Source organism: Suricata suricatta, chromosome 3, assembly GCF_006229205.1.
Source record: "Suricata suricatta isolate VVHF042 chromosome 3, meerkat_22Aug2017_6uvM2_HiC, whole genome shotgun sequence".
Classification (NCBI taxonomy): Eukaryota; Metazoa; Chordata; class Mammalia; order Carnivora; family Herpestidae; genus Suricata; species Suricata suricatta.
Genome location: NC_043702.1, coordinates 32,664,434 through 32,688,494, shown reverse-complemented (window position 1 = coordinate 32,688,494; position 24,061 = coordinate 32,664,434). Strand labels below are relative to the sequence as shown.

The 24,061-nt window shown below is 36.0% G+C and overlaps 1 protein-coding gene across 1 annotated transcript in view; it reads right to left on the bottom strand.

Annotated features, from left to right (window-relative positions):
• Positions 1 to 24,061, bottom strand: part of C2CD6 (C2 calcium dependent domain containing 6) — a 147,125-nt gene that overhangs the window by 94,250 nt on the left and 28,814 nt on the right. The window contains exons 2-7 of the mRNA XM_029934066.1: positions 22,825 to 22,917; positions 20,181 to 20,232; positions 18,661 to 18,803; positions 10,164 to 10,286; positions 3,163 to 3,207; positions 2,202 to 2,270 (exon numbers count right to left, since the gene is read on the bottom strand). Of these exons, the coding sequence (XP_029789926.1) occupies positions 2,202 to 2,270; positions 3,163 to 3,207; positions 10,164 to 10,286; positions 18,661 to 18,803; positions 20,181 to 20,232; positions 22,825 to 22,917 (525 nt within the window). The remainder of the gene's footprint in view (positions 1 to 2,201; positions 2,271 to 3,162; positions 3,208 to 10,163; positions 10,287 to 18,660; positions 18,804 to 20,180; positions 20,233 to 22,824; positions 22,918 to 24,061) is intronic.

Sequence of the window (24,061 nt, the reverse complement as noted above, 5' to 3'; positions counted from 1 at the left end):
AAATACACACAAAAAGAAATAGAACTAAGAGAGGAAGAACTAATATTCATTGAGCACTAAATGTCATGAACATTATATCTTTAATATTATTTTTAATCTTCTCAATAATCCTATGATGTAGATAACTGTGCTTATTTTACAAAAAAATGCTGAGGATCACTACTTTGTTCAAGGTTACCCAACAGACATCAGAGCCAGGTTTGGAAGGCAACTTTATCTGCCCCCAGTGTAGTGCTTTTTTTACATTATCAAATACAGGACAGTAGGAGACTATATTAATGAAAAGTTGATAGACATAAAACCAAAATCAAAAACTTTTATATTTCCCACTCTTTTTCACCTAATACCTCTGTTTCATGTTTTTGGTAGAGTCTACCTACATAAAACAATACTTGCCTAGCCTTAATATCTCCCTATGAGTGTGATTGCCACATGTTTTACTCATATTCAGACACAAAACCTAGCTCTGAAGTGGTGCTTATAAACTATGTTACAAAACAGACTAAACAGAAATCCCTATAAGGCCAATTCATAAGAAAATAAATAAAATAAGCAGAAGGAAAAAGAAAGAAAAATCAAAGAAGGAAAAATATTTTTAAAAGACTGTGTCTAGTGCTTTCTTCTGTATATTACTGACTTCTGATTCAAAATGCATTAAAAATTGATATACCATTGGCAAAATTTTAGAATAACATTTTACCAGGGAAAATATACCAATAGACTTATTTAATAAGAATAATGTGGGGTGTCTGGGTGGCTCAGTCGGTTAAGCGTCTGATTTTGACTCAGGTCATGATCTCACACTCCGTGGGTTCAAGCCCTGCATCGGGTTCTTTGCTGACATCTCAGAGCCTGGAGCCTATTTCAGATTCTGTTTCTCCCTCTCTCTCTCTGCCCCTCCCCCACTCATACTCTGTCTCTCTCTGTCTCAAAAATAAATAAACTATAAAAATTTTTTTAAATAAAAAAAGAATAATGTAGCCCTCTCAATTCCTAATTTAAAAAAACCAAGATGATAAAAAATAGCAAAAAACAGAAATGAAAGATTATATGCAAAGTATAGGGGTCATATCCTCTATATAACAGCAGCACTGATGACACTGGGTTTATAAATGCCCCAAAGTTGTGATAATACCCAGCGATATCAAGAGTTCTTTCAAACACTTGGTGAGAATGTATGTTGGTCCAACATTTCTAGAACAATTCCTTGACAAGGTCATTGTTTTGGACAATAATTTCCATTCTACGAATGTAGCCTAAGAACATAATAAAAAAACAGGATCAGGTTAATGTACAAAAATTTCCACTGGAACATGGATAAATAGTAATACATTTAAAAGGGGGAGCACGAGCTAGGAAGATTAACTTCTTTCAAAATATAACATTCTTGATAAATCAAGGAGGGCTCAAATAACACCAGACTTTGAAATAACTGTGTATGGGGGGGGGGGAGCATATGTGACCAGAGTAAAAAATATTATGTGACTATAATTAATGACTCCATTTTTAATAAGTATTTTTAGATATAAAAATCTATACTTAGCACACACTTAAAATAATTTTGTTTTTAAGTGAATGAAAACACAGACACACAAAAGCAAAGTTTTATGATAAAAGCATTTTGAATATAGGTTTTTTTTTTAATTTTTTTAGTGTTTTATTTATTTTTGATACAGAGACAGACAGAACATGAGAGGGGGAGGGGCAGAGAGAGAAGGAGACACAGAACCCGAAGCAGGCTCCAGGCTCTGAGCTAGCTGTAAGCACAGAGCCTGACGCGGGGCTCGAACCCATGAACGTGAGATCTGACCTGAGCCAAAGTCGGAGGCTTAACTGACTGAGCCACCCAGGCGCCCCAAATATAGGTTATTTTTAAAACCATGAGAGACTACTGAATACTGAAAACGAACCAAGGGCTGGAGGGGGAGGGAGGAAAGGGGGTTATGGTCATGGGGGGGCACTTGTGAGGAAGAGCACTAGGTGTTATATGGAAACCAATTTGACAATAAACTATTAAAAAAACAAAAAAAACAAAAAAAATGTACATGGAAATAAAAAAATGGTAGTTTCCTTTATCCTTAGGCTGGAGAAAAACAGCACTCTTTTAAAAAACATGTATTTTACAGGGTTTATCAAACTGGATAGAGGCTCGAGATTTGACTAAAGAGCTAAAGAATAACTTTTAACAGAGAGGAACTAACCTGGTGTGAAAATCCATAACCAAAGTTTCCATAGGAGAACATAAATTCTACCTCCAGCCTGCAGATAAACTAAACACGTGGCAAATTTATTTTACTGTTTGATCAGAAAGTTATTTTAGTGAAAAAGTGATAGCCAACTAATATTTTTACTTCACAAATCTATGTTAAAAAAAAACAAAGTATAGATCTCCTTATTTAAAAAAAAATTCACACAAGGGACTCCTATAAAAGAATCTATGGAGTTCCTGAAATGTTAAAAACTTTATGTTAAGGAATATTATATGATTGTTAAAGAAAAAAATGTCAATTTATAATTAACAGGATTACCTTGATAGACATATGCATGAATATACATGCATATGGTTTTAAAGTATTTACTCACACTTCTTCTACCTCCACTTCCATTTTCAGATAAAAATTTTATTTAGACAAGTGAATTCATCTCTCTGAACCCCAGCTTGCTCAACCGTGAAATGAAGGAGGGTGTCAGAGGTTATGACCTCAAATATCCATCATTCTCTTTTGTCCCTGCTATCGGCAGCAGAAATGTCTTTGAATAGATCCATTAATCAAAATAATAATTTTAAGTACTTAAAAAGAAATTCAAGTGAGAACTGTAAACAACTCTTCAGACACTCCTCAAGGAGAAAAATATTTTCTCAATTAAAGCTGAAGAGTCAAAGCAGCAGCTAGGGCATTTTACTCTCTTATTCAATAATTTCAATTTTCTTGTTCACCATTTAGTAGTTAAGGTAGCAGCATTTTAAAAAAAAAAGGTGGAGACGAAGATTTTGTGAGCAAATATTGTTTTATTTAATACATTTCTATGAATGCAAATAGTGAATGGTAGAATAACGAAGAGAATAAAAACACTATCAGAGGTTAAAACTATATCAGAGCAAAATTATACAAAATGTTAAGTGTGTCCACCAAACTTTGGAAGTTTCAGCAAAGTTCTTACTGTGTTTTTATGCAGTATTTTAAATTCTTCAGTAAAGCACCCTTTCTGGAAAAAAGTAATAGATGATAAAATTCTCAAACACAGAGTCATTCATATAATCATCCATATATAATCTAAACTATTTCATAAATTTTGGAAAATCAGGTAATGATTTTTAATGCACATGCTAATTTAATAGCTAAATACAACTATAATGAATATTTGGAAGAAAATAAAAATTCTAGGTTATACCAAAAAATAAATGTTAATATTTACATTTATGTTTTAGACAAAAATGTTTCTGCTATAGTTCCCCTTTCTCCAAGTTGTAAAGGGCCGCGCCCGCACTCCTTTTGTGGGGTTGAACATACCTCTGCGTGATAAACTGACTCATGACTGCTGCTCTCACCCTCAGAACTGTTGCGATCTTCTTAACCAGGCAAACCTGAGGTGTCCTTGTTCACTACCTCTCATCCCTGCCACGCTATCAGTGGTCCCATTTAATCCAGCACCCCAGCGTTAACAAACAACCTTCCATCTTTAACTGCTGCACTAAACATTCCCTCTTTATTTCGCCCAAGATTTGGCTTACTGCTAAGGATGCTGCTTCCCTCACAGACTCCTCGCATGAAGGCTCACATACCTCAAGACCAGGAGGTGGATTAGCATCCACCACATTCCCCTTCCATTGCTTCCAGATCATGTGATTACACATAGATATATAAGTTTTCCATTTTTAAGCTTCATGCTATCTGGCATGTGTTTCAGACATTCGGGGCATAATTCTCATTTAGTGCAAACTTTAGCACCTGGTTCACATATCCTCTCCACCCGCAAAACCTAGCAATCTGCAGAACCTATGTAACCCCTGCCCTCTCAGTTCCTGGTGAAGCGTTATAATGAAGGAAGTAACATCTGATGGTACATGGCAGATATCACATAGAATTAGCATATCATACATGCTCTTCATATAGTCACAAGATTTCTCAGAAAATTCATAAATAACTGGAATAGGTTTCCCTAATGATCCTGTCAATCTGCTCTTTACAGCTTCTTGCTCTTAATAGCATTCCTTCTCCTGAAGTGGGGAGTGGGGAAACGCTGTATTGTTCCAAGACTGCCTTTTTCTTCTTTTTTATAAACTGTGCCTCTGCTTTTGATCAAAGAACTTGACCTACTTGATTGATTCATCTCCTTCATACATAAAGTAAACTTTTAGTCATACTTGTAACTATGGTAAATATCTGAGTTTGTTCTCTAGGTCTCACTGAGATCTGCCAATTAAGTCTTCACTGGAGCCAATTAATACGTTCATCTTGAATGTGCTTCTCAAATCCACCGAGTTTTAGACTTGCCTTCACTCAGCTCCTCTGATGAGATTCAGTGTGTAGCAATGAGCTATTTGGTAACCTGTCCTGAATTTGGTTTTGCTCTGCCCAAAGCAGGTTACATGCCTAAGCCCAGTCTGGGAAAGTGCGGGGTGGGGGTGAGGGTGGGGGTGACACTACATTACTCAAAGGTATGGATAGAGGGATAGATACTCAAATTATGATGTTCTACAAGGCATTGCTCTAACAATATTTCACACCTTTGAATTTTCTGTGGCCTTTCTCAAATAATTACAGTGCTACCCATCTTTCTGTTTATCACCTAGTCCTAGGCTTATCTGCTAAGGATCATATAGCCAAATGAATAATCACAAGTAGTACTAGAGTTCATCCCAAAATTAATACATTCCTTTTATAATCAATACAAAAATATTATATACTCCAATATACTTAAATTCCTTAACTGGACCGTCCACTAGGCCCTAACAATTAGCTGATATTTCTGTTTTCTCCCAGAGCCTCAAAGGAATGCAAGATGTGTCAGGGATGAGAAGAAACAACGGATTCATGATACAAGCTACAGATCAATTATTTTTTATAAAGATATGCAAAACCTATTATGTGATTTTTAAAATTGAACTCAAAGCCTTTTTCCCCCATAATAAGGCCAATTATATTCAGACAGTAATTGGGAATAATTGGTAATTATAACAATACACTTACGGCCTCTTCATGTATACCTGTGGAATAACTGTTATGCACTAAAATGGCCCTTCTGAGTTTCCAAACATGATCTGTAGTTTGCGTCTGGTCATCATGTCTTCCCAATTCATCCACGTTCTAAATATGACCAGTCTGCATGAGGGCTTCTACCCGAGCTAGCAGTTCTCAAACTAAAACAACTGGCTTATCATTTACCCCTGCCTGGGACCCAAACACCAAATGATACAGTTCAAGCTTTAGAGACCAGACCAACCAGCATAAGTTTGTTGACTAGAATAACTCTAGGTTATAACATTTTCCTTGAACTTTTATTGTCCAGTGTGGTCGAGTCTGTGCAGTAGCCTACACACGTTGTTGGACCCAGGTAAACACTTCAGGAAAAGCAGAATCATTAATAAACTAAGAGGCCTTCATGAAAAGATGTTCAATAGTATTGGCTATTAGGGAACCACAAATTAATACCAAAATGAGATATGACTACACACCTATGAGAACGGCTAAACTATAAAATGGTATCAATACCAAATGCTGATGAGGATGCTGAGAAACTGCATCATTTATTTCTGATGAAGATGTATAATGGCCTAGCCATTCTTGAAAAAAGTCTGGCAGTTTCTTTAATGACTCTACATGCAACTATCTTACAAACCAGAAATTTATCTGGTAAACGAACGCACTCACACGAAAACCTATACACAAATGTTTACAGCAACTTTATTCAACCCAGAACTGGAAACCCAGATGTCCTCCAACGGGCAGATGGTTAAACCAACTGTACTATACTTACACCCTGTTGTGCTACTCGACAGGAGAAGGAAAGAACTAGTGACACATGGAATAACCTGGATGACTCCCCAGAAAATTACACTGGGTGAAAAAACCCACCATGAAAAGGTTACATACTGTGTGATTCCATTTATGTAATATCCTTGAAATGAGAGAATTACAGAAGGGAAGAAAAGATTAGTGATTGGCTGCCAAGGGTTAAGAGGGGGTGGCGCGGGAGAGAAGTGGATGTAGCTATAAAAGGGAAACACGAGGGACCCTGGGAGAGGTGGAAGGACTCTGCATCCTGGTTGAGATACTGTGTGCCACAATTTTGAAAGACGTTACCATCAGGGGAAACTGAGTAAAGGATACAAAGGATCTCTATTATTTCTTTTAACTGCATGTGAATATACTACTATCTCAAGAGAAGAGTGTTATTTTGTTTTGTTTTTAAGGCTACATGTCTATTTAAGGTGGGCCAAATTCATCTGTGGTACTTACTCTCCCATTAGACCTACTTTTAAATAGGGCTGGATACAAAGTGGATTCAACATTTTTATTATATTTATGATTGTCTCATAGTTCTTGTTTTCCTCTATTGTCTGATATGCAGATGTTTAGATATTATTATACAGTCATCATCCCAAGGTAACAACCAGCTAATAAAACCGTATCAAAATAAAAACTAAAGACAAAAACCACCAAAGTCCTTATGGTCAGCTTTGTCTTTCTGGGATCTGAGTTTTAACCAAAACTGGGTAACTGAGAAATTCTAATAAGGAAAATGACACAAGTCTTAATTAAGGTAGAAGTGCTTATAGAAGGATACTGACAGATATTACATAGCAACAGAATATCCTGAACACACCACAGCTAAAATCATAAAGCTCTTCGAGGAAATCCATTAATAACCAAAATTGCTTTCCTTGATGATTGTGTCCATTACATAATAATGGTCTCTTTACCATATGATGTAACAATGCATCAAAATGACTTAGAACAATTCATCATAATGTAGAGACTTTTTGCAGATGTGCATTAAAAGATATGTTCAAGAAAATTCACTGCAGCATTGTGCATAGTAAAAACTGAAAACAGGGGCGCCTGGGTGGCTCAGTCGGTTGGGTGTCTGGCTTCAGCTCAGGTCATGATCTTGTGTTCATGAGTTCACTCCCCGCGTCAGGCTCTGTGCTGACAGCTAGCTCAGAGCCTGAAGCCTGTCTTCAGATTCCGTGTCTCCCTCTCTCTCTGACCCTCCCCTGCTCACACTGTCTCTGTCTCTCAAAAAAAAAAATAAGTAAAACATCAAAAAAATTTTTTTTAAACCTGAAAACAATCCAAACGTCCATCAACAAATCTACAAATGAGCGATGTTCCACATGGAACAATATATAGCAGTGAGAGAATGAGTGCCAGCAAATGAAATTACCTGTATTAATCTTAGAAGCATAATATTTTAGAACAAATGATACTAGCTTGCAACTATATATAAGTAGTAAAACTATGAACAGAACAAGGTAATAAATACAAATTTAAGATAATCATTACATTTCTTGGAGGGAAGGGCAGAAAACAGAATCTGGTAACAGCATAGGAACTTCAACCAGATTACATTTACTTTATACCCTTTGGGGAAAATACACAAATCCTGTATTCTATATGTCCTTTAGAGCTCACCCCTTTCCTCCCCTTACGCTGTAGTTGTCAGATAAATTACATTTACAAACATTATAAACTCTACAAGACAAGGTTATAGATCCTATAAAATTTGTGTATTTTCCCTAAAGTAGTATGAAGGTTATATTTTTGTTTTAAATAGTCATACATTTTAAAGAAATTAAGAAAAAGAATATTCATTTGGCATCTCTATTCTGCTAAGTCCATCAAATGAATTTTTGATTTTAGATTGATTTTTCATTCCTATAATTTGCATTTGGCTCTTTTTATATTTTCTATTTTTATGCTTAGGTTTATTAAAAAGATTCAGAATGAAATACTGAGAAATGAAATGCTTTATTGCAATTGTGGGATGGTGGGTGATATTTCTCATCTAAAAAATTTACCATCATAAAAATAAATACAGAGAAGTTTACACATATGACTATAATCCAAATATCCTACTCCCTTGAACAAAATGTGACTAATAATATACATTTTTCTGATGCCTAAATTGCTATATAGCAGAGGAAATTTTAGTAATTTCCAAGATCTTTCCCTCCTAGTTTCCTGAGAATCTTCAACTGCTTACTCTTATTCATTAGTCAGTATTTTCTCCTTCATCTGAGGCCTCCTGCTAATATGCTGAAAAAGCTGATTTCCCCCAAATTCTCATTATGAAACTTTTGAAACATAAAGATCATCTGAAAGATTACAGCAATAAGTATAGATATACCCTACACCTAGATTAAATAAGTTCAAACACTTGTTTAGCAGCTTTTAGAACTGTTGTAACATTTCGCCATGCCTGCTTTATCTGTGTGTACACACATTCACAAGTTGCAGTCATCATGTCACTTCATACCAAAATGTTAAAGCCTCAACTTCTGTACCATATAAATAAGGACATTCTTCTACATAACCACAATATCAACATCAAATTTCAGAAAATTAAGTTATTTTCGAGTTTTATCTAAAATTCAATATAGATTCAAATTTTCTTAATTGTCCCAAGAAGGTCTTTTTATAAGTTATCTTGTTCAAACCTGTCTTCAGTCAAAGCTGTATGCCTTTTAATCTAGAGCACTGTCCTCCATCTTTTTTTTTTTTAACAACCTTAACTTTTTAAAGAATCTAAGCTGGTATGTACCACATTATGTATTTATCTTACGTTAACATGATTTCTTATTGATTTCTCTATCTCCTAAATTCTATAAACTAAAAGTTAGATCTAGACCCTGCTTTGTTAGATTTGCATTAAACATTTTTGGTGAGAATAATTCACAGGTGATGCTGTATACTTGTACCACCATAGGAAGCATATGATGTTAAACTGTCCACAAGCTCTTGAGTAAAGTGGTAACCACAACATCACTCTATTGTAAAGGCACCTTTTCCCCTTTGCAATAATTAATCTGTAGGCTGTTAATGGTGGCATCATGAAAATATTTTGTTCCCCAATAACCTTTTGCCTAATGTTTTCAGTAGCATTGTTAAGTCTTGATTCAATTAACCATCATTCATTATAAAGAACTGCAAGGGGCACCCAGGTGGCTTAACAGGCTAAGCGCCGGACTTGGGCTCAGATCATGATCTTGCAGTTCGAGAGTCTGGGCCCTGCGCTGGGCTCTGTGCTGACAGCTCAGAGCCTGGAGTCTGCTTCAGATTCCGAGTCTCCCTCTCCCTGTTACCTTCTCCCCCTCTCTTCCCCCCCCCCCAAAAAATAAACATTAAGAAAAAAGAACTGCAAAAATGGTTAATATGTAATTCTATCATTCTTTCTACACTTATTAACTGGTATTCTTCTGTTGAAAGTTTTAAAATCCCATTCTTCTTCCCTTATTTTTTTAAGATCACCAAGACATAGATTTTTCTTTATTCAGAATTTGCAGTGATCTTTTTGATGTTCAAATTATCTTGAAATAGGCCAACAGGAGCCCCTGCAATCTGGCTCCTATGTCTTTTAATGTAACTCCATTAGTCTTTTTAGGATTCCTTGCTTTGCATCCTAACAAATATTTCTAAAAATCCTTAAGACTGTTTATATTTGTTCACTAATCAGTTCTCTTCCTTTGACTTCGGGGCAATATGGCTGATGGAAAGTGAGAGGGGACTCCTAGAAAGGAGAAAGCATGAGAGAAGAAACCAAAAAAATCTGTGTATAAACCCTGCCCAAATTCTGGCGAACCCCTAAACAACACATGCACAGGGCAGACTGCCAGCTAAGGATAAAAGAACTGAAATTTGCACCGTCAACTAAGAGAGTTTGTGGTTTGAATCCTGCTTAAAAACATTCCAGAAAACATAATAAAACATGCTTATTAGTCTTTTGGGTTGTGTCACTGCCTTTCACATTATAAATTTTTAAAAATATTATGCTGTTACAAACCAACTTTTTTTAAATATAGCCCCAGGGAGATACTGTTTCCTAAGCATGAATTTGAAGGTAGATAATAAACCACAAGAGCCCATCAGATACAGATAAATAACAACAAACACCAACTGGACAATGTGATACCAAAGTGAAAAAATAACTTTGATACATACCTGAATTACTTTATAAAGATGTACCTGAATACTCCCTAAAGAGAGAGGATATTTTTCTGTTTTGGCATATTTCATTAGTTCCAAGTAAATATTATTCCGCTCATCATCTTGATGCCTGGGAATCTAGATACAAAAAACATATGAAAAGAATTATTATATTTTCAGTTTGAATTTCAGATATAATTTCTGAATAAATACATCCATAAACTATCCTTGTATGTACTTTTGTGTATATAACCTAATTATAAGTTTACATATAGTTAGCTTTATAAATTGTCAATCTCATAGTCACATACGCCTTAATGTAAACAAAAATCAGGATCTTATGTGTAACATCAATTACAGTCTTTTGAAATATGCACTGTCTACATTCTCTAACTCTACACAAAAGTTTAGCCTCAACATTCTACTGAAACTATCTTACAAAAGGTAATCTAATATCCAATCCAGCAAATCTAGGTAATCCAAAAACCCAGTATCAAAAGACATCCAACATGCTTTTCAAGTCTTTGTTCCTTTACTTACTGAAAACACATATACCACTGTCTCAGCTTGGAGCTCTCTCCCAACCTTGAGCTCTGTAACAAATACCACTATTATGTGACCTTTAAAATGCACACTCTCTTGCTAATTAGAAAAAATCTAATGTTTCTCCAGTCTAGGGACTTTTAAAAAATATTTGCTTAAATATATAATTGGCATATAATATTGCATTACTTTTAGGTGTACAGCATAATATCTGTATATATTGTGAAATGTTTATCACAATAAATTTAGTTAATGCTCATCACCACACAGTTACAATTTATTTTTCTTGTGATGAATTTTTAAGATCTACTCTCTTAGCCACTTTTTTTATAATAGTTTATTGTCAAATTGGTTTCCATATAACACCCAGTTCTTCTCCCCACAAGTGCTCCCCTCCATGACCATCAACTCCCTTCCCATTTCCCCCTCCCCCTTCAGCCCTGTTTGTTTTCAGTGTTCAATAGTCTCTCATGATTTTCGTCCCTCTCTCTCCCCATCTCTCTTTTCCCCCTTCCCCTCCCTATGGCCCTCTGTTAGGTTTCTCCTGTTAGACCTATGAGTGCAAACATATGGTATCTGTCCTTCTCTGCCTGACTTATTTCACTTATCTTAGCCACTTTCAAATGCACAATACAGTTATTGCTAACTATAGTCACTATGCTGTACATTACATCCCCAGGACTTACTTATAACTGGAAGTTTGTACCTTTTGACCACCCATTTTGCCCACTCCCCAAACTCCCCTCTGGCAACTCCACTCTGTTCTCTGTGACTATGAGTTGTGGGTTTGTTTGTTTTTTAGAAGTTTTTTAGATTCTACATATAAGTGAAATCATACAGCATTTGTCTCTCTGCCTAACTCATTTCACTTAGCATAATTCCCTCTGGGTCCATCCATATTGTCACAACTGGTAAGATTTTTTATGGATGGATAATATTCCTGTGTGTGTGTGTGTGTGTGTATGTGTGTGTGTGTGTGTATCAAAAATTTTAAGCCATTCTTCTGTGGACACTTACATTGTTTCCATGTCTTGATTAATATAAATAATGCTGCAATGAAATGGAGGTGCAGAATCTTTTTGAGATAGTGATTTTGGGTTTTTTGGATATATGTCCAGAAGTTACATTGCTTGATTCTAGTTTTAATTTTTGAGGAACCTCCATATTGTTTTCCATAGTGGCTGTACCAATTTACATTCCAGCCAACAGTGCACAGGGATTCCCTTTTCTCCACACTTATCATCATATATTCGACTTCCACAAATGCTACAAATTTTACCATTCATCATCATCATTTTGTTTTAAACAATTAGTAGTCTTTCAGAGAATGATTTTTTAATTGTTTCTTTTATTAAAGTATTGGCTTTCTTGAAAAATATTTTAATTCAATAATTATTTATTAAATGTTAATGAATTTTGGGCACCAGAGATATAATACAGCATAGTAAGGTAAAGCCCTTGAACTTGGGGAGCCTGCTGGCTACTGAAAAAGGAGGTCAACGCATAAAAGGAGGAATACACTGTGACCATCATCATCTGTAACAGAGCATCACTGTAGGACCTATTGTAGAGCGGCAGTCAACAAAGTCTTCTCTGAGAAAGAGAATATCAAGATCTCAAGAACTTGGAAATTATGAGATATTTTGATTCAGGACCAGAATGAATATACAACATTCATAGGTAATTTACTGTGAAATTACATGATTATGTCTTGGTAGAATATTTTAATTATTCACTAGCAGTTCTCAATGTATTTTTTTAATATTCACTTTATTTTAAGGGAAAGAGAGAGCAAGTGGGGGAGGGGGAGAGAGAGAGAGAGAGAGAGAGAGAGAGAGAGAGAGAGAGAGAGAGAGAGAGAGAACCCCAAGCAGGCTCCGCACAGCCATGAGATTATGACCTAAGCCAAACTCACTTTGGATGCTTAACTGAGTCAACCAGCTGCCCTTATTCAATGGTTTATAGAGGTATTCGATACATATTACATTATGATATGCAAATTTGCTTATTGATGGAATTTTGAAGAATGAAAAATGTATTTAGCCATTACATAAAAATTCAAAATTTAGGGGAACACTTTAAAAAGTCTTTTCTTTTTTAATAGTCCTTTCTTTTTACCTGTATATTCACCTTTACCAGTGCTCTTCATTCCTTCCTATGCATCTGGGCTTGCAGCGGGGATCATTTCTCTCCAGCTGAGGTTTATTTCAGGTCTTTTAGATACACATTCTCTTACCTTATGTCTTTCACCATCTTTTAAAAGAATATTTCCATGGGGTTTAGAAATTTAGGTTGCCTTTTTAAGCACTGGAAAGATGGCATTCCTTTATCTCCTGAACTCCATTGTTTCTGATGAAAGTCTGTTGTTATTCTTATGGTTGTTCATCTAAACATGCTGTAGTTTTCCCCTCTGGCTACTTTAAGTTTTTCTCTTTATTGGGGTGCCTGGGTGGCTCAGTTGGTTGAGCATCCGGCTTCAGCTCAGGTCATGATCTCATGGTTCATGGGTTCAAGCCCCGCATCGGGCTCTGTGCTGACAGCTAGTTCAGGGCCTGGAGCCTGCTCCAGATTTTGTATCTCCCTCTCTCTCTGACCCTCCCCTGCTCACGCTGTCTCTGTCTCTCAAAAATAAATAAAAAACATTAAAAAAATTTTTTTTAATTCTCTTTATTTTTGGTTTTTGGCAGTTTGATTATGGTGTACTTGGGTATGATCATTTTTGTATTTCTTTTTCCTGAGCTTCACTGAGTTTCTTGAGTCTACTGATTGATGTCTTTCATTACTTCTAGAAAATGTGTAGCAGAGAAAAATGTAAAATACTAAATACTCTAATAAATACTTCCTCTTCTATCCTTCTGAGATCTAAGTGAACATCTGTAAATTGAATGATACGGCCCATGGGTCTCTTCTGTTTTCTCAGCCTTTTTTCTCTCTGAAACTGCAACTTGAATGATTTCTATTGACTTATCTTTCAGTTCACAGGTCCTTTCTTCTGTTGCGTCCAGAATGTTTCAAATGAATTCATTTCAATATTGTATTTTTCAGATCTAGAATTATATTTGGTTCTTTTTAGATTTTCCATTTCTTCAAAATTCCCATTCTGACCATCCATCTGGTCCTCCTTTTCCACTTTGACACATTTACCATAGTTGCTATAAAGTTCTTATCTCCTAATTCAAACGTTTAGGTCACCTGTGGGTTTACCTCTATTATTGGTTTTATTTCCTTATGCCAGCATCTTTTTATTGTATGGAGTATGAGTCTCTGGAGTTTTTATATCTTCCATTACTAAGTTTTGAATTTTTTTTTCTGGAAGCCAGTTAATTGCTGGCAAATCATCTTGATTCTATGACAGCTTAGTTTGAGAATGGGTCTATTTCAGCCTTTGTCCATGGTACCAGGGTTTTAACCCTTACTTTTAAGATAGGATCCTTACTCCTAAGACTTGGACTTTCTGGGATCTCTGATGAATACTGGTAATATTCAACAAAATCTCTCCATTTTAGCCGCATAAAACTCCAATGACTCTGAATTAATGACTCTGAAATCTCTATTCAGCTCTTAGCTCTCCAGCATCTACTCTCTGTAATTCTTCCTAGGAACTCCCTTTGCAAATGCACACCACAGCATGCAACCAAGAACCTGAATGGAATAACTATACAGGCCTCCGCGGCTCCTTGTCTGCCCCTCCATCCTCTCCAGCACCTCACCGGGCAAATTCTAGCCACCTCAGTAACCCCAAACTCTCATCTGTTTCCTCACTCAGCCTCTGCTTTCTCCACCAAGCAATCACTCTCTGGCTTCACATTTTTTTCCTTTTTAATTTTTTAAAATGTATTTTTGAAGGAGAGAGAGAGATAGAGGGTGAGCACATGAGCAGGGGATGGCAGATAGAGGGGAAGACACAGAATCCAAGGCAGGCTCCAGGCTCTGAGCTGTCAGTACAGAGGCTGACACAGGGCTCGAACTCATGAGCCATAAGATCATGACCTGAGCCAAAGCTGGCCATTTAACCAATTAAGCCACCCAGGTACCCCTGGGTTTCAGTTCCTTATGACAGATTCACTGCCAGGCTGAAAGCTGTGGCAAATGTGGAGCTCCCTTCTTCTGCTTCCCTCCTCTTAAAGAATATAGCCCTCCGATTTCCCTTGTTAAATATCAGAAAATAGTTCCTTCATATATTTTACTTGATTTTATAGTTGTTTAGAGCAGAAGAGTACCTCTGATATCAGTTATGACCAGCATGGCAGGTCAGAAATCCATTACTATTTATTCTTTAACATGAATTTTAACACCACTTACTCAATAGCTGCCTAGAACAATAAAACTAGATTAAAGCCACTTACTATTCCTTTTATTTGCTTTGGTTCTGTTTTTAACCTAGATCTATTTTGTAGGCTTTAGCAAATTGAAGTCCTAAAGTAAAAAATGTATAATTTTACTTTATCCCAGTTACATGATATATAGTTTAAAAAGTCAAATAGTTGTACAGCAGTTAAAACAAATAAGAACTTTTTTTCTCTCATGTTTGATTTTTTTTTTCTGTATGTTATGATGTTTTGACATCTTAACAAGTTTGCTGGCGGGAGACAGACGTTCTATCCCTGGGCTAGCCAATTCCAAGAGACAGAAAAGGGGAGAGCTAGGTGCAAGCACATCTTTCATATGCAAACCAATCCCAAAATTATAGCCCTAACTACTTCCTTATCTAACTCTCACATGGAGCCACTAGCTCCCCTGCCCTAAATCATCCTAGGGCCAGGTACCAAGCAACTAAAGACTATCCCTACAGCCTAAAGCCTACAGGAATTAGTCGTGCTAACCAATCCTAAACTGTTGACCCTGTCCTGTATTGCTTTCTCAAGTAAACCCCAATGAAGGTTTCAGCCTAGGCTCTCTCCTCACTTGGGTCTTCTGTCTCCTGACCATCCTAATACTTCCCTTGTGGCCCTATGTAGTGTGGTGTGTCCCTTTGTTCCCTTCTTTCAATGGCATTAGTCTCTCCATGCTGTCATTCAGTCATACCTCTATAAAGTAAATCCTGGGTATAATTTTAGAATACTACTCCATCCACCCCATTTCCACTCCTCAAAAGCCACCTTTAAATGGATTTCTCTGGTTTTTGCCATAAAATCGGTGTTTCAAAGTCACATTCTTACATTATTAAGTAACTTACTTTTAAATACTATCAATTAAGTACTTACTGTAGAAGAAAATTAGCTCAACACCCTCCCCCACAGTTTTTACATTTCTCTTCCCTTCATTCCTCCAAGATCATACTTTTTGTTAGGCCAACACTTAGTGTTTACATTGTTGTATATGTAACTATTTTTCAAAGTTTAACAATATAATTACAATTATTATATTTCCTTTTCTCTATCACTTAATTTTCCTAGAGTTAATATGTATTTTGCTTTTTCATGTTCCTTCCCTATGCAGTTTCCTATGTAGCTACTACTAACTCATTCCCAAACTTTCTATTAGAATTCCACTAAAATTCTTCTCTCAACATGTTCTAACTACAGCTCCTATTAAAATAAAGAAAAAGAGAGGCGCCTGGGTGGCTCAGTCGTTTGAGCGTCAGGCTTCATTCAGCTCAGGTCACGATCTCATGGTTCGTGGGTTCGAGCCCCATATTGGGCTCTGTGGTGACAGCTAGCCCAGAGCCTGGACCCTGCTTCCGATTCTGTGTGTGTGTCTCTCTCTCTGACCCTCCCATGCTCACACTGTCTCTCTCTACCTCTCAAAAACAAATAAAAAACATTAAAAATATATATAAAAAATTTAAAAAATAAAGTAAAAGATTTTTGGGACACGTGAGTGGTGCAGTTGGTTAAGCATTCGACTTCAGCTCAGGTTTTGATCTCATGGTTAGTGGGTCTGAACCCCACTTCGGTCTTTGTGTTGAGAGCTCAGAGCCTGCAGCCTGCTTTGGATTCTGCATCTCCCTCTCTCTCTCTGCTCCTCCCCTGTTTGTACTCTGTCTCTTTCTCTCTCTCAAAAATAAACATTAAAAAAATTTTAAATGAAGAAACAGATTTTTATTATGCTTATAAAGATAACCACTCTATTAACTTATATTATTTTTCCAGTGCTAATTTCAGTTTTATTTAGGTGAACTTACGTCCACAAAATTCTTGAAAAATTAGCAAGCTCAGGAAAACTATTTGCAAAGTAAAAGAAATAATATAGATTGCCTTTAGCAAAACTATGCCTGATGTGTGTGTGTGTGTTTTAGAGAGAGAGACAGAAAGCACAAGTGGGGGAGAGAGACAGACAGAGACAGAGAGAGAGAGAGAGAGAGAGAGAGTATCTTAAGCAGGCTCCATGCTCAGTACGGAGCTGGATGGGAAGCTTGATCCCAAGACCCTGGGATCGTGACCTGAGCTAAAACCAAGAATGGGATGCTCAACCGACTGAGCCACCCGAGTGCTCCACTTTTTAAACTATATTTAAAGAACTATCTCCAATACTCAACACTTGAACAAAATAAAGTTCTGAAGATTAAAACTAAAGGTTAGAAGATATAGAGCATAGAGGAAATTTTTTAGGATTTCACTAAAAATTTAACCAATGTCATAAAACTGTTAGGACTAACAACTAGACTAATCAATAAATCCTACAGCTAAATGAAATAGTGCTGCTTGTTTCAAAGGACACTTTGAGATATACTTAAGATTCTAAAAAGCTTTTTAAAAAATATATTTATTTTGAGAAAGAGGGAGTAGCAAAGGCAGAGAGTGGGAGAGAGACCAGAGAGAGAAAATACCACACTGATAGCACAGAGCCCAATGCCAGACCCAATTTCACCAATCGTGAGATCATGACCTGGGCTGAAATTAAGAGTCAGGATGCTTAACTGACTGAGCCACCCAGGTGTCCCTAAGTTTCTAAGAAACTTAACTGTAAAGAGAAGCAAACTCTTAGCATAGCAAGCTCTGGTGTGAGAGAAAGTTTAATAAAGTGAAGTCTGAAGCCAGACTGACTCCCTTCCCAGCTCCACCATTTACTAGTTCTAGGACCTTAAGAAAGCTCTTTTACCTAATAGTACCTGTGTCCTCATCTGTAAAATGAGAATGAATATAAGAGTGTGTGTGTGTGTGTGTGTGTGTGTGTGTGTGTGTATGTGTGTGTGTGTGCATATATATATATATATATATAGAGAGAGAGAGAGAGGGAGGGAGGGAGGGAGGGAGAAAGAGAGGGGGGTTTATAAAGACTAAATAAGTGAATCTATGCAAAAAACAATCAGGGTTTACATAAGAGGAAAGGAGAGACGGAAATGAGGAAATGAAAAACAACTTTAAGGGTATGCTATGGACTGATCATTCATTCTCTCAAAATTCATATGTTAAAGCCTACTCCTCAATGTGATGGTATCTGTATATGGGGTGTGGAGGAGGTAATTAGGTCACAAGGGTGGAGCCCTCATGAATTGGATTAGTGCCATTCTGAGAGACATAGAAATCTCTGTTCTCTCTGCCATGTCACTATGTAATGAGAAGACAGCCATCAGGAAATCAGAAAGCAGGGTCTCACCAGACACCAGATCTGCCAGCACCCTGATCTTGAAATTCCCAACCTCTGGAAAGGCGAGAAATGAGTGCCTGTTGTTTAAGCTGCCCTACCTAAGGTAATTTATTAATGCAGCCCAAGCTAAGACCGGGTAGGAGAGGGCAGATGAGAGGAGAAGAGCAAGGCAGAGAAAAATGAATGTGTGACAAACACTCAGAACCACAGGAAGGAAGAGCTTAAGTTAGAAGACCTCAAGATTATGAATTTTCCAGTAAGTTGTTTATTTAAAAAACACCAATATAACCCATGACATGGAAATAGAGTACTGTAAAATGTCCAATAAAAAGACACTGCATTTGTTTCTTTCCCATCCCCTAAAAAAGGACATAATTAGTGTAAATTATTTGAAACTGTAAAAAACAATCTTATATCTAGAAGAGAACTTTAACATTACCTGTATGGAAAAATATTTTATGTCATCAAACTTAATTACATCACTCTCATCACTTTGGGGTAGCAAGCTGCATATTTTTGTACACTTTACAATGTTGTTTATAGAGATCCGAACGTACAATTTACTGTAAGGTTGTAAACCAACTGAAAACACAAATATTTAGGAAGCAAATTTTGTTGTAACTGTACAATAACACATTATATACTTAATCCATTAAACAATTCAGGTGAAACCTAAGAATTAATCAACTAAATAAAGAAGGTAATTGCAGAGTATATTAAACAATTTTAGAAGTCTTTAAAAATTTCTGTCCATCAATAGTAGGTACAATACAAGTAGGACGGTTGCTTATTCTTTAGTCACTTCTATATTTCTAATAGACTAATCACACACACACACAACACACTCACACACACACACACATATCCTCACATTTCCATTATAATCTTTTGCAAATGTTTCTATATATTATCTTAAGGTGATTAAATATTTGTAATATATAGTTTAAAACTTCTCTAAGCATAATTATGTAGAAATTCAAAAATTCAGGTAAAGTCACTTGAGAGTAATTTATTTTTAAAATCACGATAAATTTAAAGCAGTTTTCTATTCTCATTCATTTCACTATATACTTCATAAAACTATGCAATATTGTTATTTTTCATAGCACTCTATGCATTAGAACAATTTTTATGATTTAATTATAACAAAAATCTCTTTATATAGAATTCTCTTCAATAATTCACTTTATATAAAAGACAAACACCAACTCTTCATAATGAGACTGGTTTTATGCCATGATAAATCTAATAATGAGCAATCTGTTTATTTAAAGGCACCAAGATAAATTAAATCCTTTAGACAATGTTTAAACAGCACAATTATCCCTTAGAAATAATTAGTATTATCATCTAGGATAGTTTGCCTTTAACTTATATGGTGATTGAGGTGGCTTACAGACAGCTGAAAAGCTTTTGTCACTTTGCACATCAAACAGTGGAGGTTATTTGCCTCTACTCTTCAATCTGGCCCTGTGACTACTTTAATATGCAGTGGACATGACCGGGGCTGGGTCTAGGACAAGGTAAGAGAAGCATCAGCCAGGCTCCAAAATTTAAGGGGACACCAAAAACTTCAGTAATCAAAATAGTACTAAGGTAATATTGTCTAATAAAAATTGATGCAGAAAAAAAAAAGATGGAAAGACAAGGCCTTGAGACTCCATGGTAAGAGAGAAAGGTCGAACCATTTCGGCTTTCCAGCTAACTCAGTCTTCCAGACACCTTCACTAAAGCACCAAACAGGTCAGCGAGCCCTCTCGAACTGCCGGCTGACTGCAGCAGCTGCTGTGACGGTGCGAACAGAAGCGCCACCTCGTGAATGCGCAAAGTGATTGATAATCAAAGGGTTTTGATTAATGTTTTAAGCCACTAAGTCTTGGAGTGCTTTGTAATGCAGAAATATTTAACTGAAACAGAAGCGTGATCAGGCTGTGGTTCTTAAGTCAAAAGAAAGGATACTCTCAGGTGCGAAATGTCTGCAGTTCCTTACATGAATAGCGAGGCAGCCAACCTAAAAACAATCCAGATAAAAACATAGCACATGAGTTTTTAAAAGTTAAGTTTTTTTCCATTTTACTCTATATGAAACTATTTTTTAAAACCTCCACTTTGCTAGTTTTTCTCATAAAAAAAAAACACATGGTTTCTCATTAGAAATATCTATTTAATGGAAAACACCAGAAGATAGAAATACAGAAGAAATAGGCAGATTTATTCAAAGTAAAACTAACAACAAAGTAAAACTGACACAAAGAAGATTAAGTTTATTAACTTAAATCCAACCATCACGCTTTGAATGACTGTCATATTAGGAGAGAACTTGACAAAATGTAGCATTCTTGCATATAACAAGAAGAAATATACCTTGTTTCAGATACACATTTTTATCTAGTATTCTAAAACCACTTTATTCATTCAACAATCATTCATCCACTATACTGTGCCAAGGGCTCTGAAACATTCATTTTCCCCTGTATAAACTGTTTATAAATGTTAAAGAAAATTCTATCTTGTGTTTAAACACAAAATTAAATATAAAATGACTATAGAAATACTTGAATACTGTTTTGTATTCCTGGCCAAATATATTTATCCATGTTTGGCCTTAAAAAAAACAAGTAAAAACAACAGCAATATTATATTAAACACTGTGAAACAAAATATATGACCCAACAGTATTTTTAAACTTATAAGTAATTTTAAAGATTTGGTTTGATTTTAAAACAATACAGAAAAAGAAACTAGCATTCAATATTTAATTTGAAGACTACAGTATATGAATGATGAAATTCTGAGGATACTGTGCTCTACTTCTTAAGGAAACATAGATACGAAATGTTATTTTAAAGAAAAAATTCACAGTTTTCCAATGCAATGGGGTATAATACATATCACACAACCTAGAAGGGATTTTAAATGGTACTGGCATAGGTGATCCCATGAATTATTTTTATCTCGTAAAACTGGAGTTACACATGAGAAGGGTAAAACAGGCAAGTATAGCCACAATCCTGGATTGTATAATTCTATGCTTTAATGTTCTGCCATAAGTCACCACCTGTCTGCCAGGTGTTTCAACATGAAGGCATGAGCAACTACCCTTTCTTTATATCTCAATAGTTCTTTGCACTTTTACATAGTAGATCCATAAAAAATGAAAAAGAAAAATTTCTATTGAAGTACAAAAAAATATTTAACACTCAAAAATATAAAGATGACCATCGACAGGCTACGGGTAACAAATGTTGGCCCAAAGCAATAATAACCACGTCACCACCTTAATCAACCCTCCAACACGCATTCGATAAGGAAAGCAACCGAAGGGTGTTCACAAAAGCACTTTATGTGCCCAATTTTAAGATAGCTTTTTCACCATTTTTCTGAAAAAGGGATCAGAATGAGGGATAGAGTGTTTTGCTATAATTATCATTGCAGACACATGTAGAATCCTTGCCAAATACCTTAGACTAAGTCACAGAACTTTCAAAGAGAGTGATGTGACAAATCCTACACTAAGAGGAGCTATCACATGCCAAACATTTCTATGTCAGAAACTTCCAACTGACTTTTAAGAGAAGTTTCTCTTGGACATGTAATTCAAGTAAGGCAAATACAAACTATGAAGTTAGGAAGTGTGAATGAAATTAAAATATCAGTTCTAAAGAAATGTAGAAGTCATATTCAAAAGTACGGATGGATTACAGAAGTTACTATGTCAACAAAAATGGACATGCTGACAGCCCAAAGGCATTTCAAAGAATCTTTTTGTAAGTTTAGATTCGGACACTTTGTGATATAGGAAAGTACTATAAATTTACATAGATAAATGCTCATTTTGTATAAAAAAAAAAGTATACATTAACCTAATCTTACTCTTTCTCCCATAAAAACATGGTGTTAAATTCATCATATATTTTTAATCAAGAAAATGTATAGTACATGATAGAACCTAGAGAAGAGAAACTCTCTCACTTCATACCCTTTAACTATCCCAATGATGTTCAAAAATAAAGACTGTAAAGGGATTCCACCCTTGCTAGTGCTAAACGTGCGCAGATCCTCATGTCCTATACCCTACAGCACCCAAAAGGGAGATATTTCTAAGTCTCAGCATAGATACTAGGTCCTAACTGTGTGTTTGTGTGTATAATTCATGAGCTTGTTTACCTTTTTCTCCTGGGACTTACTATTTTGGGAATGAGGGAGAGATGTGGAGTCAATTTTCAAACTGTAGCTTAAAGGATTCTAAATCTAACAATACAATCACTTGACAAGCACAATAAAAATACTGATTCGTAGGCCCCATTCTCGGATTCCAAGTTAGCAGATTTTAAGAATCAGTGTTTCTAATAAGTGTCCCAGGGGATTCTGATACCGAGAATTTGGCAATTCCTATACAGAAAACATTTTTTTCTGTGAATCAAGAAGTTTTCCCTAATTTCCGCGATCATTAGAATGCTTTTCTGACTCAATGAAAAAATGAAAAATCATAATTATGTTATTAGAAATGCTTTCTACATATCCTTTTTGATAAATAATAAATATTAACTAGTCTTTACATAAAATAATTTGTACAAGTTTGCTAAGGATTAGTCACACATACCACATCCCCAAATGGTACCAAAGTTGGCACTGGAGGTGGTGCTATTTCCTGTTCTTCTTTATTTTCAGACCCTTTAAAAGTTCTTCTCAGCATCTACAATGTAAATAAATTAATATAAGACTTTAGATAAAAGATTACTTCAACAAATATTTTATGAGTATCTAATAAATACCAGGTATTATATTAGTCTAGGCAATAAAATATTAATATAACTAGAAAACTCATCTCTACCCTCAATTAGTTTATCAATAGGTTAACAGAGAAACAAAAGGTACACAATTAAATTATAAGATCATTAAGGGAATCATGAGAGAAGTGTATGGTACCATACAGGAGAATAATGAGTTCTCTTTGCTAACTAAAAAAGACCATCATTACCACATCTTACTCTTAATCTGACATGGACTTGAGACTGCACCCCACACATGGATAAGTTACCCCAATATTCACCCAGTTCATCACACACTGAAGGAATTGGAATTTAATCCTTTGAAATAGTAGGTACATGGAATTGGAGCAATGGACAAATGGGCTTTGGTTTTTAGTTGTGTGAGTTTCTCCAGAGTAACTTCACTAACTGATATTTGTGGGTTGGAATTTAACTGTGTTCTAAGGGCTCTGGTCACTACACATGGTGGTTAGCTATTATAAATTTCAAGACACTTTAGCATAGATTTTTATTTTATTTTTTTAATAGTTTATTGTCAAATTAGTTTTCATACACCACCCAGTGCTCTTCCCCACAGTGCCCTCCTCCATCACCACCACCTCTTTTCCCCCCTCCCCCTTCAACTCTCAGTTTCTTTTCAGTATTCAGTAGTCTCTCAAGTTTTGTGCCCTCTCTCTTTCCCCCTTCCCCTCCCCCTGGTCCTCCATTAGGTTTCTCCTGTTCTCCTGTTAGACCTATGAGTGCAAACATATGGTATCTGTCCTTCTCCGCCTGACTTATTTCGCTTAGCATGACACCCTCGAGGTCCATCCACTTTCCTACAAATGGCCAGATTTCATTCTTTCTCATTGCCATGTAGTACTCCATTGTATGTATATATGCCACATCTTCTTGATCCACTCATCAGGTGATGGACATTTAGGCTCCTTCCATGATTTGGCTATTGTTGACAGTGCTGCTATGAACATTGGGGTACATGTGCTCCTATGCATCAGCACTTCTGTATCCCTTGGGTAAATCCCTAGCAGGGCTATTGCTGGGTCATAAGGGAGTTCGATGGATAGTTTT